Below are 13,299 nucleotides of genomic sequence, written 5' to 3'. Positions count from 1 at the left end.
GATGGTGAGGTGAGGTGAGGTATCTGCACCATCCTTTTTGCAGTCTTTTATTTTCGACCGAGAGAGTGGGGATGTAACTTGGGCAAGATATTTTCCACTATAATCAAATTCTAGCCCAGATAGTCAGGATAGCAGATGCCTCCCCGAGTGTTCTGGTGGTCATAGTCGGACACGACTGACAAGCATACATACATTCATACATTTTCATGAAGACAGCTAACGTGACTGGAATGTGTCTAGAGAGCGTAGATCGTCAAACCACCAAAAAGATAAGTTGCTGTCATTTTCATGTGCATAATTATCAAAAATGTATGCTGCATGCCGCTTGTAGGCTTTAGTGTTCCCACTTCAGTCAGTTTTGTATTTGTATTTCTTTTTATCAACAGATTTCTCTGTGTGAAATTCGGGCTGCTCTCCCCAGGGAGAGCGCGTCGCTACACTACAGCGCCACCCATATTTTTTGTATTTTTTTCCTGCATGCAGTTTTATTTGTTTTTCCTATCAATGTGGATTTTTCTACAGAATTTTGCCAGGAACAACCCTGTGCATGCGCGAGTACCCGTGTGTGTGTGTGTGTGTGTGTGTGTGTGTGTGTGTGTGTGTGTGTGTGTGTGTGTGTGTGTGTGTTTCACTACTTGTCAGACCACAGCAGCTGATCAGTTCCGTAAATGGTGACCTAGAGCTGAAAAGTCTGTAGTTGCTGTGATTTGTAGAATAATAGAGAAATCAAACTCATCTTCCCAATTTGTGGAACAAGGGCTCAGCCGGCTCTAAATCAGTCTGCTTAGATTTTCAGTGGAGGCTGAAATAGCATCACTCTTTTGTTTTCCAAAAGCTTTCAGTTTCTATGAACAGTAATAACAAAGTTCTGCCAGGTCCATACCCGAAATGATGTACAGGTATAATTACCCGACTGACCAAAAACGAAAGGCTTTCGTCCAGAAAAACTCCGTTCATAAAAATATTTACATGCCGAAAGGAGTGTTCATCTTTACCCAGTAACGAGACGACAGGAAATTGAAGCACGTCATTGAAACAGGACGATAAAAAGATGATGGATCCTCCGCGTCTCCCCCGACCACTCCGAATGTCGACAGGGGATCACACAGTGTACTCTTTCCAGACATCGTGTTTTGGGTTCAACGGTGTGGAGAGTTAAAACAGTTTTTGTGGCTCAGTGCTGTCTGCCAGCCCGCGTGTCGCAGAGTGACGCTGTGTGTGACTCAAAGTGGCGCTCAGCGCTCTTTTCGTCGCTTTTCAGTGATGTGACAGTTTTCATGCAACTTAAAGTGCTGTGTTCTGCGTTCCAGTAACTTACTTTGAAACGAAGGCCGGACCAGTTATTACACTGAAAGACGGTCACATCCAGGTAATTGGTAATGCATCACCACTATGATCACCGTCATTGTCACCATCATTTTTTGTTATTTTAGTTGCCTCGACTAAGCCTTCAGGCCATGGGCATGCAGAGAGAAAAAAAAAGTGATGTGCTCCCTCCCCTGGCTTTAAATACTCTGCTGTCCCATATCTGTCATAGTTGTCAACTTTCACACAACGCAGCCGAATGTATTGCCAGGTGCACACAACCGTTCTGCTGTCCTTTGAGACAAAGAACCATGTTGGAAAGATAGTAAACGAGCACAGAATGAATAATCTTCAGTGTGAAACCCTTTAGACAGATGTATAAGCTGTTTCATAAACGTATGTGAGTGATCCGTTACATTTACAGCACGGCAGTCGCTGTGGCATCACAACTGACATTGTGTGTGTGTGTGTGTGCCCGGTGTGTGTGTGTGTGTGTGTGTGTGTGTGTGTGTGTGTGTGTGTGTGTGTGTGTGTGTGTGTGTGTGTGCTTATTTCTCTATGCTTGACCATAAAATTATGTGTAGTTCAGTTTAAGCTTTGTTCACTCTGACGATCACGACCATACGGGTGGGGACGAGGGGGGCGGGATATGTCCATGAGAGAGAGAGAGAGAGAGAGAGAGAGAGAACAGGCGCAAAGCTGTGCTCACACAGATTTATTGGACAGACTCACTTGTTTTGACGCCAAAATGCATTTTTGCTGCTCTTGTTTGCTGCTCTTGTTTCAGTCGTTTTGAGTATAGTTTCTCTTGTCATTCTGTGACTTGTTCTCATGCTTGTATGGCTTGCATACGTGTCAAGAAATGGAGAAACTGTCGGGCTTAATATATATATATATATATATATATATATATATATATATATATATATATATATATATATAGATAGATGCTAATTTAGTTTCTCGCTATGCGAAAAATACAGTGTAAATTTCATCATAAACTAAATCAGCTTCAAACACTGAGAAAACACGGTGTAAAATAGAGAACGCATTTGAAGTAAAGTGAGTCTTGTGTATTACAAACAGTACGCCGGGTACAGTACAGGCGGACAGGACTTAAACAATCTGGTTTTGTGTTGACCATGGCTGTGTGGAAGAGGAAGATAAAGGAGACAAAAAAAGAAAAATTATATATATACTATACATACATAAATATTGTGCAGAACCCCCTCCATTACAATCAAATACTGGCCCAGATAGTTGGGACAGCAGTTGCCTCCTCTGCTGTTCTGATGGTCATAGTCGGACACGACCTGACTATCACACATACTGTGTGTGTTCGTGCTTCAGACCCAAGGCTTGGCACAGACAGCACTGATGGCTATAGCGGTGCCGCCGTGGTGGGTACAGCGAACGACGCTGCTGTGTCTGTTGTTGCTGGTGGGGTCCGCCGCGGGCGACACCTTCCTGTTGGAGGCGGAGCAGTACGTCAAGGACCGGGTGGCCTACCCGAGGACCACGGCCTCCGGTATCTGGGCCGTGCACTTCTACCAGAACGAGGTGGGTGTCGGGGTGCGCTAACTCAGTGGGGACTGGGTTGATTTCTTGCAGTTGTTGTTGTTGTCGTTGCTGTTGTTGTTTTCAGTCAAGCAACACACACACACACACACACACACAGACACACACACACACACACACACACACACACACACACACACACACGCCCTTACTCCAGTTGATTGAAATCATGATGTGAAAAGTCGTCAAACTACAGCCAAAGTCTGCCAACAAAAGCGTACCTGGGCACGAACCTATATCAAACTAGCCTTTTGAACTCTGGTTCAGTGTGTAAGCAAGGGGCCACATAGAATGAAGCGGGTAACTGGATAAGAACATGGGCACTTTAGCCTCCTTCTGAACGCTAGGACAAAGGGCCATGCCGACACCTGAAAAATCAAGGTCAAGGTCAAGGTAAAGAACATGAGCTCTATAGCCACCTTTTGAACGCCAGGTCAAAGGGCCATGCTGATACCTGAAGAATCAAGGTAACTGGTCTGGGTAGAAAACATGGATTCTGTACACTCCTTTTGAACGAAACGCCAGGTAAAAGGAGACATGCGGACACCTGAAGAATCAAGGTAACCAGTCAAGGTAAAGAACATGGGCTCTATAGCCTCCTTTTGAACACCAGGTCAAAGGGGCCATGCAGACACCTGAAGAATCAAGGCCAAGGTCAAGGACATGGGCTCTATAGCCTCCTTTTGAACGCCAGGTCAAAGAGCCTTGCAGACACCTGAAGAATCAAGGTCAAGGTCAAGGACATGGACATTGTAGACTCCTTTTGAACGCCTGGTCAAAGAGCCTTGCAGACACCTGAAGAATCAAGGTCAAGGTCAAGGACATGGACATTGTAGACTCCTTTTGAACGCCTGGTCAAAGAGCCTGCAGACACCTGAAGAATCAAGGTAACTGTTCAAGGTAAAGAAGAAGGGTACTGTAACCTTCTCTTTGACAAGGTGTCATAACATCTGACTGATCCATTTTCTATCACGTGTTTCCCGTCAGCAGACACCTGAAGAGGAAGCAAGGTAACTGGTGAAGGTGGTGAAAGTACTGTAGCCTGCTGTTTGACAGTGTGTCACACCCTTGGCTGGTCCGTTCTCCTTCAGGTGTTCCCCATCGAGTTCTGCGTGCAGTCCAGCACGACGATCCAGGTGACCAATGTCCGGTACTCCAACGACGGGGGTCAGGACTACGTGGACGTCAAACTGGACGGGGAACAGCTGGGGACCTTTCTCTCCCTGCCAAAGTCATCAGGGGCTGATGAGTGGAACCAGTGAGTGCCTCGAAGTTACACTGGGATGCCTACTGCTTCCCAGTTATTCTCAGTAAAGTTTTTTTCTTCTTCATTTTTTTTTCTTTGGGGGGTGGGGGGGGAGGGAGGGTGGACGGGGCTGGAGGTCCGCGGATAGGGGTGGGGGCCATAGCCGGCAAACTTGCAAGTTGGATGAGAATATAAACCCTTCAAAAACAGCAACTGAGAGCCATTAGAATTCTCTTTGAGGGAGAGAGCCAACTGTATGACTGAACTTTCTGTAGTTTCTCTTTCCTTGTGGACTCTTCAGATATCTGTACGATTGCAGAGAATTATAATCCCCCTTAGGAACGTTCAGGCGCGAAACATGGTGATCCAAAAGGAGCGAAGGGAATTCAAATAATTATACAGCATGAGGAGCGTGGCCCGGTGTTTAACTATAGATGTAAACGTATGTTTGTGCGTGTGTGTGCGTGCGTGCGTGCGTGCGTGCGAGCGCGTGCATGTGTGTTTACGTACTGTATGTACGTGCGTATGTGTGTGTTGTGCGCGCGCGCGTGTGTGTGCGTGTGTGTGTGAATAGAATAGAATAGAATATTTAACTGTCATAAAACCTTAACGTTTATAAGACACAATAAAACATAAACATGAGCATATGTGTGTGTGTGTGTGTGTGTGTGTGTGTGTGTGTGTGTGTGTGTGTGTGTGTGTGTCTCATGTGTGTCTCTGCGTGTCTGTTTGAGGTTTGAGGACTCTGGCGAGATAGGGCAGCCAGTGGCCGTGCTGGCGGGCAGACACCACCTGGACCTGGCCTTCGTGTCCACTGACCGCTACGGCATCGAGATCGACTTCGTGGCGCTGCACATTGCTGACCAGGATCAGGTATGTAGGTGTGGGAACCATCACATCCCAACGAGGGCTGTCTTAAATAAACAAAACAAAACAAAAAACAAACAAACAAAAAACCCTCATGGCCGAGAGAGTGCGGATGTAACTTTGGCAGGACACTCTCCACTATGATAAGAATTCTTGCCAAGATTGTCGGGACAGCTGTTCAGTTGCCTCCTCTGCTCTTCTGATTGTCATAGTTGGACTGTCATACAATGCAGTTGTGTGCAGGGAGTGTGTGTGTGTGGGTGGGTGGATGGGGTTGGGGGTTGGAGGGGGCGAGAGGGGTAGACGGGGAGGAGGGTGGTTAGAAGGTTTGGTGGAATCACTGATATGAGGCTGTTCAGTCCCCCCCCCCCCCCACTGGTCTCTCCCCACCTCCTCCACTCCTCTCTAACATCTCTCTCTCTCCCTTTCCGAATGTGACGTTCTACAGGACGAGCGACTTCTTCAGTGAACGTCACACTCTTGACGTAATCTGTTGATAACTGTCCCTGTGTGTGACGCGTTACAGGACGGCGACCGACTTCTGCAGTGCACGTCACATTGATGACGTAATCTGTTGATAACTGTCCCTGTGTGTGACGTGTTACTGGACGGCGGACGACTTCTGCAGAGCACGTCACACTGATGACGTAATCTATTGATAACTATCCCTGTGTGTGACGTGTTACAGGACGGCGGACGACTTCTGCAATGCAGGTCACACTGATGACCTCATCTATTGATAACTGTCCCTGTGCGTGCGTGACGTGTTACAGGACGAACGACTGCTGCAGTGCACGTCATACTGTGACGACAGCATCAACCACACCCCCACCCTCTTCACCGACTCACTCCCTTCAGCCTGGCTCCGGCAGAGGAGCCGGCGGACCACGTGTGCCGAGGAACAGAACGTGCAGGTGACTGAGGATAGGATAGGACAGGACAGGGCAGGATAGGATAGGATAAAGTATGGTATGATATGATATGATGTGATGTGACATGATATGATATGATATAATATGATATGGATACTTATATACAGCGCCTATCCTTGTTTGGAGACCCAACTCTAGGTGCTTTACAAACACGGAGTCATTTGCACAACAGACTTCCTACCTGAGTAGCGGAGCCGACTGACCACTTCCATTGGGCGCTCATCAGTTCGTTTCCTGTGTCATTCAGTCAGGTTCAGTCGCACACACATACATACTCATACATACATTTTATGTGCATGACCGTTTTGTTTATTTACCGCCCCGCCATGTACGCAGCCATACTCCGTTTTCGGGGGTGTGCGTGCTGCGTATGTTCTTGCTCCATAACCCACCGAACGCTGACATGGATTACAGGATCTTAAACGTGCGTGTTTGATCTTCTGCGTGCGTATACACACAAAGAGGGTTCAGGCACTAGCAGGTCTCGAGATCGGAAAAAAATATCTCCACTCTTTACCCACCAGGCGCCGTCACCGAGATTCGAACCCGGGACCCTCAGATTGAAAGTCCATCGTGGTGGGATAATAATGTCCAGTTAACAAGGGTCACCTGCTCTGTGCTGGGTCCGATGAGGGCGTAAATCGGTTCTATCTCCCGTTCCTTTTCTTCCCCTTCCCCATCCCAAACCACACACTCATTTCTGTATCTGTGTCACTCTCTCTCTCTCTCGCTCTCTCTCTCACACACACTCTATATAACAACATGCACTAAATATATAACAACATACACTAAATGTATAAAATTTTGGTTTAAGACAGTAACTATGCCTTCACACCGTCTACCATTCAAAACATGCAAAATGCTATACAACAATGTAATAATAAAAACAACTGGGTTTCTAATGTGTGTTTCACATTATACCGTTATGGATTTGGACATGTTTGGGAAAACCAAGGGGTGGGATTTTTGTCTGTATTCAAACAGAGATTAAAAGATTGTTTTCTTCAGGACTGGAATAGTGATGTTTCAGGAGAACGGTTTTTTTTTTATACTTCATTTAAATTGGTTCCTGACATTCCCCAAGCTGTATTCAAAATAAATAACAGTGCTGTTAGAAAAGCATTAATACGCTTCAGGTCAGGTGTTTCTCCCTTAAAAAAATCATAGATATCGCTTCATTGCCCGATCACCTGAGAGTATGCTTTGTCCATTTTGTAGAAATGCTCCAGAATCTGAAATTCACTTTTTACTGTTCTGTTCAAGCTATTGTGACATCAGGGAAAAGTATTTACCCCGCAAATTTTTCTCCCGACCATCAGCGTTTTACATGACACTTTTGATGGCCAGTGACAAACACTGTAAAGTTGTTGCATGGTATATTTTTAGGCTTAAAAAAATAGAGGCATTCGGATCTAGAGAAAGTGTATAACAGTTAACTTATCAAATTATTAAAAGTTAAAACGTGCTTAAACTTAAATACCTCCTTAATTAATCGAACAATTATCAGTCGACCTGCTGTGTATGTGTATGTCTGTACTAATGTTTGTATGTGTACTGATATGTGTTCAATGTTGTTTACTTGATTTTGGCGTTTGTTTTCACTGCATTTTTGTTGTTGTTGCTGTTGTTGTTGGGTTTTGTTTGTTTGTTTTTATTTATTTATTTATTATTATTTTTTTCTAATGTTTTTTGTCCTCGTCCCTATGACATGGGCATATGGCCCAGTGCATTAAATCATCTGAGTTCTGAGCTGAGTTCTATCACACACACTCCTCCCCGTATCTCCCACGTCAGACATAAAATACAGCACCCTTGAATAAACTACTCAGTCAAACATTGAGCAAAGAGCTTCCCCTTACCTGCATATAAAGGAGTCTCTTTGGCTGCAGTCAGTTGGAAGGCTGATGGTTATATATTGTACATGTATGCATACACATATACCCCTTCTCTCTCTCTCTCCCCCCTCTCTCTCACACACACACCCGACAGAACTGGAGAAAAAAAAGAAAAAAAGAAAAAAAGAAAAGTGAAATAAACTAAATCCATGTATATGCTGTTTACTGTATCGCATATGCAATGAGCATACACACTAAGACACATGGATACAAACATACATACATACAGACGCACACAACAATAACAACAACAACAACAACACACACACACACGCACACGCACACACACCAACCCCCCTCCCACCGCCCCCCCACAACCCCCCCCACACACATCACCCCCACCCTCATCATCACACCATCACCGTGGTCACCACTCTACACGACTGACTGCATGGCGGACGGCGGACAGATCGAGGTGTACCACCCGGGCCTGCAGAGCTACAGACTGACGGCCCAACACCCCGTGTACAGCACCCGGCTGGACACCCGGCAGCAGGACTTCCACAGCTGTTTGGACACGGACAGGGGCCAGGCCGTCTGGTTCTTCAACAACTTCCACGTCGATGCTTCAGCGGAACAGGTGAAGTTTGTATGTGTGCGTGCGTGCGTGCGTGCGTGCGTGTGTGTGTGTGTGTGTGTGTTCTCCAATATAGTCAAGAACAACAGTTACCTCACAAAATCTGTGATAAGATAGTCAGCGTTGCACGACCTTACTTTAGAGCGTCAGAAATGTAAAGATGAAACAAAGTGTACTGCCGACGCGTAGATGTGTGTGTGTGTGTGTGTGTGTGTGTGCGTGTATGTGTGAGTGCTTGTCAGTGTGTGTGTGTGTGTGCATGCGTGTGTGTGTGTGTGTGTGTGCGTGCATGCGTGTGTGTGTGTGTGTGTGTGTGTGTTTTAGTCTCTTGTTCGTCGGCAGGACGAATGAGATGACGAAGCAGGCTTCGAGTCATTTTCATCTTTAGCTGGAGAAGGTCCTCAGGTACCTATCCTGAATGTACGCAACCGTCCGCATGGCAACACTGCATGGAAAGGAGTCCAGAAGAAGTGGTCAGTACAGGAACAAAACGCCGCGGTGTCGGTCTTCACTCTGGAGCCGGAGGAAGCTCACACAGTCTGGGTCAGCGACAAACGCAATTGTTTGTCGTCAGTAGGGGGGCTTCAGTACATTGGTAGTTTCCTGAACACGTTGAATCAGAACAGACACTGGTGAGGACCACCGAAGTGACTGGGAAGGTGTGCTGTGTCTCCTCTGGTGTGTGTGGCCTCCTGCCCACCCAACACTGATCGACAGTCCCCCCCCCCTTGTCAACTGCCGGTGCTCTTGTTTGGGATGAGCGGTGCAGGGATCGCCTGATATCACTTACAATGAAAAGACGTTCAACTAAAGAACGAACGAACGGCGTAGGAAGTAATGCCACACTGAAATGGTGCAGATGATGGGGCTGCAAAAGAGAGGAATGAAAAGGAATGAAAACTCTGTCTCCAGACAACTAAAATTGTTGTGTCAAATGTACATTCAAGCTGTCGAACACGAACCTCATTCTTTTCTTTCTTTTTATTATGCGGAATATGGCTCGATCCATAGTAAAAGTATTTCACCTGCCAAGCCACACATTAAGACATGATCTAACACGGTGTATTTCATCTGAAAACGAAGACATCGTTTCTTGCTGAATATATTGCAGAGCAAAGTAATACAAGGTAAAAAAAAAAAAAAAAGAAAAGAGTCTCCAATAACATCAACAGCAGAGAATACAACCAGGAAGGGATTTATTTCATAACATGCACTGAATTGAACAAACAGTTAGGCATGGAGATGAATTGATTAACAAATAGTAAAGGGTGGTAACTCTTTCCATTCACAAGGTACACAACTTCAAGTCAGTGCTGCTTACGCAACCGATTCAGCTAGCACACAGGTAAATAAAAGGTGCATTGGAACAAACCCAGACACTTCCTCAAAAAAGGAAGCGCCGGCCCTGTCCTTATACCGATCATCTGACATGTGCACACAGCAGCAAAGACAGAAGAAATGTGCAAACACAAATTAGCTTTTATTCAAGACTGGCATAGCCTCTTTAATCCTGAACAAGCCACACAGAACACATGGACAATACAGAACAAACACATGGTCGCCTCGGTGGTTTTTCAATTGGAAATGAACAAACAATTAGGCATGGAGATGAATTCTCATCTGTCCCCAGATGATAGACTTTGATAAATAAATAGTTGAATGACATACATCTAACACGTTCCTTGCTTTTCTCCTCCAGAGATGGCATATATCTAACCTTTTTTCTCTTTCTTCTGTCCCCAGATGATATACTTTAATAAATGAATAGTTGGATGACATGGACATACACCTAACCTTTTCCTTGCGGTCTGTCCCCAGATGACATGGACATACACCTAACCTTTTCCTCGCAGTCTGTCCCCAGATGACATGGACATACACCTAACCTTTTCCTTGCGGTCTGTCCCCAGATGACATGGACATACACCTAACCTTTTTATTGCAGTCTGTCCCCAGATGACATGGACATACACCTAACCTTTTTATTGCAGTCTGTCCCCAGATGACATGGACATACACCTAACCTTTTCCTTGCGGTCTGTCCCCAGATGACATGGACATACACCTAACTTTTTCCTTGCAGTCTGTCCCCAGATGACATGGACATACACCTAACCTTTTCCTTGCGGTCTGTCCCCAGATGACATGGACATACACCTAACCTTTTCCTTGCGGTCTGTCCCCAGATGACATGGACATTCACCTAACCTTTTCCTTGCGGTCTGTCCCCAGATGACATGGACATTCACCTAACCTTTTCCTTGCGGTCTGTCCCCAGATGACATGGACATTCACCTAACTTTTTCATCGCCGTCTTTCCCCAGATGACATGGACATACACCTAACTTTTTCCTTGCAGTCTGTCCCCAGATGACATGGACATACACCTAACCTTTTCATCGCCGTCTTTCCCCAGATGACATGGACATTCACCAAACCTTTTCCTTGCGGTCTGTCCCCAGATGACATGGACATACACCTAACCTTTTCCTTGCGGTCTGTCCCCAGATGACATGGACATACACCTAACCTTTTCCTTGCGGTCTGTCCCCAGATGACATGGACATACACCTAACCTTTTCCTTGTGGTCTGTCCCCAGATGACATGGACATACATCTAACCTTTTCCTTGCGGTGTGTCCCCAGATGACCTATAAGAACAGCGCTGCGCTCAGCTTTAGCGGCAGCAACATGGCCCGCAACACACGACTGACGGTGCGTTTCTCCCCCTCCCACCTCACCTCCGACGCCCTCCTGTCCCTCAAGATCCGCCGGACGCCCTCCGAGGCAGGCTTGGTGCACGTGCTGCTCCTCCTGAACGGCACAGACCCCAACGTGGCCGAGGAGCGGTCCACGGACCCTTCCCAAAGCACGGGCGAGGTGTCCTGGACGCTGGACTCCGACATGCTGACAGGAGAGCACGTAGAGCTGGAGCTGGTGGTGGTTCACCGGCCCTCCGTCACGCTGCACGTGGACTACCTACGGCTGGAGGTGGCCCCGCCCCGCGAGGTGAGCAGCGAGGTGTACCGCGACACCATGACCTTGGTGCAGGCCGTGACGGGGGGATCCTCGGGCAGCAGTAGCAGTCTGTCCGCAGGGGCCATGGTGCTGTACCGCCCCGACAACCGGGACAGCTGGCACAACGTGGAGGCGATCGCCGTGCTCAAGAAGCTATCCTGGTCCGAGGGCTTCGAGGAGATCTTCCGCCTGGACCGCCGCGGGATGCTTTGGCTCAAGCCGCGCTCCGACTACGCCTCCGAGTCCCCGCCCTACGGGACCACGGTGGTGGTGGGCCCCTCCGACCCCGGGAGCCCTGTCCCCAAGGCCCCGATCTCCAGGGTGGACGTGGACCCCTGGGCTCTCAAGTTCACCATCACCTACGCGGACTCCTCCGTCAGCGACGTGGTGGTCCGTTCCGGGTCCTTCGGTTCTCGCGCCATCGTCACCCACGGGCAGTGGGCTCCCGCTGCACGTGCCTGGCCCGTGGCTGTGGTGACGTCCATGTGGGTGGCCGACGGCAAGGCGGACGTCGATCATGTCAGCGCCAACGGGGCCCAGCCGCGTGGCGTTCTGTCGGGCTGGGAGAGACTGTTCGGCACCAGCTTCGCCTTTTTCCGCCAGTGCATCTCCAGGCACAACACCCAGGCCCCGGACATCTCGCTGGAGCTGCTGGAGCCTCGGCCAGACATCCACATGGACCTCAGTGGGTGTGGCTCTTCGTGATTCATCTCCTGACCTTGGATGGAGTACAAAAGGTTTGACAGTGCCGTGTAACGTGTGTGTATTAAAAGAAAAGAAAAAAAGAAGAAGAAAAAAAGGGGGTTAAGAATATACGTTTTCTCTCTCTCTCTCACTCTCTCTCTCTCTCTCTCTCTCTCTCTCTCTCTCTCTCTCTCTCTCTCTCTCTCTCTATCTCTCTCTGTGTGTGTTGTCGGGAACAAAGAACATAAAAAGATGCAGCCAGAGAGAGAGAGAGAGAGAGAGAGAGCGAGAGAGAGAGGTGGAGATAAGGGAAGACAGGGAGCAGAGAGGACTGAGAATATGGGTGTTGATCGTGGGGTGGATGAAAGGAGAGGGAATTTGAATTAGTGGTGGACTAACTGGGTCAATATATCAGTGAGAAGGAAGTAATGCACGTTATTTTGGGTCAATATATAAGGGAGAAGAAAGTAATGCACGTTATTTTGGGTCAATATATCAGTGAGAAGAAAGTAATGCACGTTATTTTGGGTCAATATGTCAGTGAGAAGAAAGTAATGCACGTTATTTTGGGTCAATATATCAGTGAGAAGAAAGTAATGCACATTATTTTGGGTCAATATATCAGTGAGAAGAAAGTAATGCACGTTATTTTGGGTCAATATATCAGTGAGAAGAAAGTAATGCACGTTATTTTGGGTCAATATATAAGGGAGAAGAAAGTAATGCACGTTATTTTGGGTCAATATATCAGTGAGAAGAAAGTAATGCACGTTATTTTGGGTCAATATATCAGTGAGAAGAAAATAATGCACGTTATTTTCACCAGAGCCCAACTACCCAGCAATATGTTCCTGTCTGTTGATCCATTTATTTATCTGGTTGTTTTCATTACTTTTTTTTTTCTTCTCCTCTTGGTCCTTCTGTGAGACGCGACGTTGCAAGGGAGCATACCAAGAATTTCCTCACGGAGGACTGACCTACAGTTATTCCCCTTATATCACCTTACTGCTCCCTTCCTCTCTCCTTCCTTCCGTTGCCCAGTCATCGCTGACATAAAGTTTAAGGGCACCCCCCCCCCCCCCCTCGGCCCCCCTCATACACCCAGGCACATACAGACAGACACAGACAGACACATCCACAACCCCTCCCCCACACACACACACATGAACCCACACGCACACGCACAAACGCACACAC

At 47.2% G+C, this 13,299-nt stretch overlaps 1 protein-coding gene across 1 annotated transcript; it reads left to right on the top strand.

Annotated features, from left to right (window-relative positions):
• Positions 1-1,061: 1,061 nt before the first annotated feature.
• Positions 1,062-12,159, top strand: LOC143292056 (uncharacterized). Its single transcript, XM_076602232.1, has 7 exons — positions 1,062-1,369; positions 2,656-2,865; positions 3,975-4,141; positions 4,864-5,002; positions 5,770-5,910; positions 8,233-8,403; positions 11,047-12,159. The coding sequence occupies exons 2-7, from the start codon at positions 2,683-2,685 to the stop codon at positions 12,121-12,123; spliced, it is 1,878 nt and encodes a 625-aa protein (XP_076458347.1). The 5' UTR covers positions 1,062-1,369; positions 2,656-2,682; the 3' UTR covers positions 12,124-12,159.
• The last annotated feature ends 1,140 nt before the right edge of the window (positions 12,160-13,299 follow it).

This window comes from Babylonia areolata, chromosome 18 (assembly GCF_041734735.1).
Source record: "Babylonia areolata isolate BAREFJ2019XMU chromosome 18, ASM4173473v1, whole genome shotgun sequence".
Classification (NCBI taxonomy): Eukaryota; Metazoa; Mollusca; class Gastropoda; order Neogastropoda; family Buccinidae; genus Babylonia; species Babylonia areolata.
The sequence above is the reverse complement of the archived record's forward strand: the minus strand, read 5'-3'. Positions and strand labels throughout refer to the sequence as shown.

Bases quoted from the DNA above. Each gene is read 5' to 3' on its own strand.
- LOC143292056 (XM_076602232.1), top strand. From the start codon at position 2,683: ATGGCTATAGCGGTGCCGCCGTGGTGGGTACAGCGAACGACGCTGCTG. The intron at 4,142-4,863 runs GTGAGTGCCTCG...TGTCTGTTTGAG, and splicing joins GGGGCTGATGAGTGGAACCA to GTTTGAGGACTCTGGCGAGA. The intron at 8,404-11,046 runs GTGAAGTTTGTA...GTGTGTCCCCAG, and splicing joins TCGATGCTTCAGCGGAACAG to ATGACCTATAAGAACAGCGC.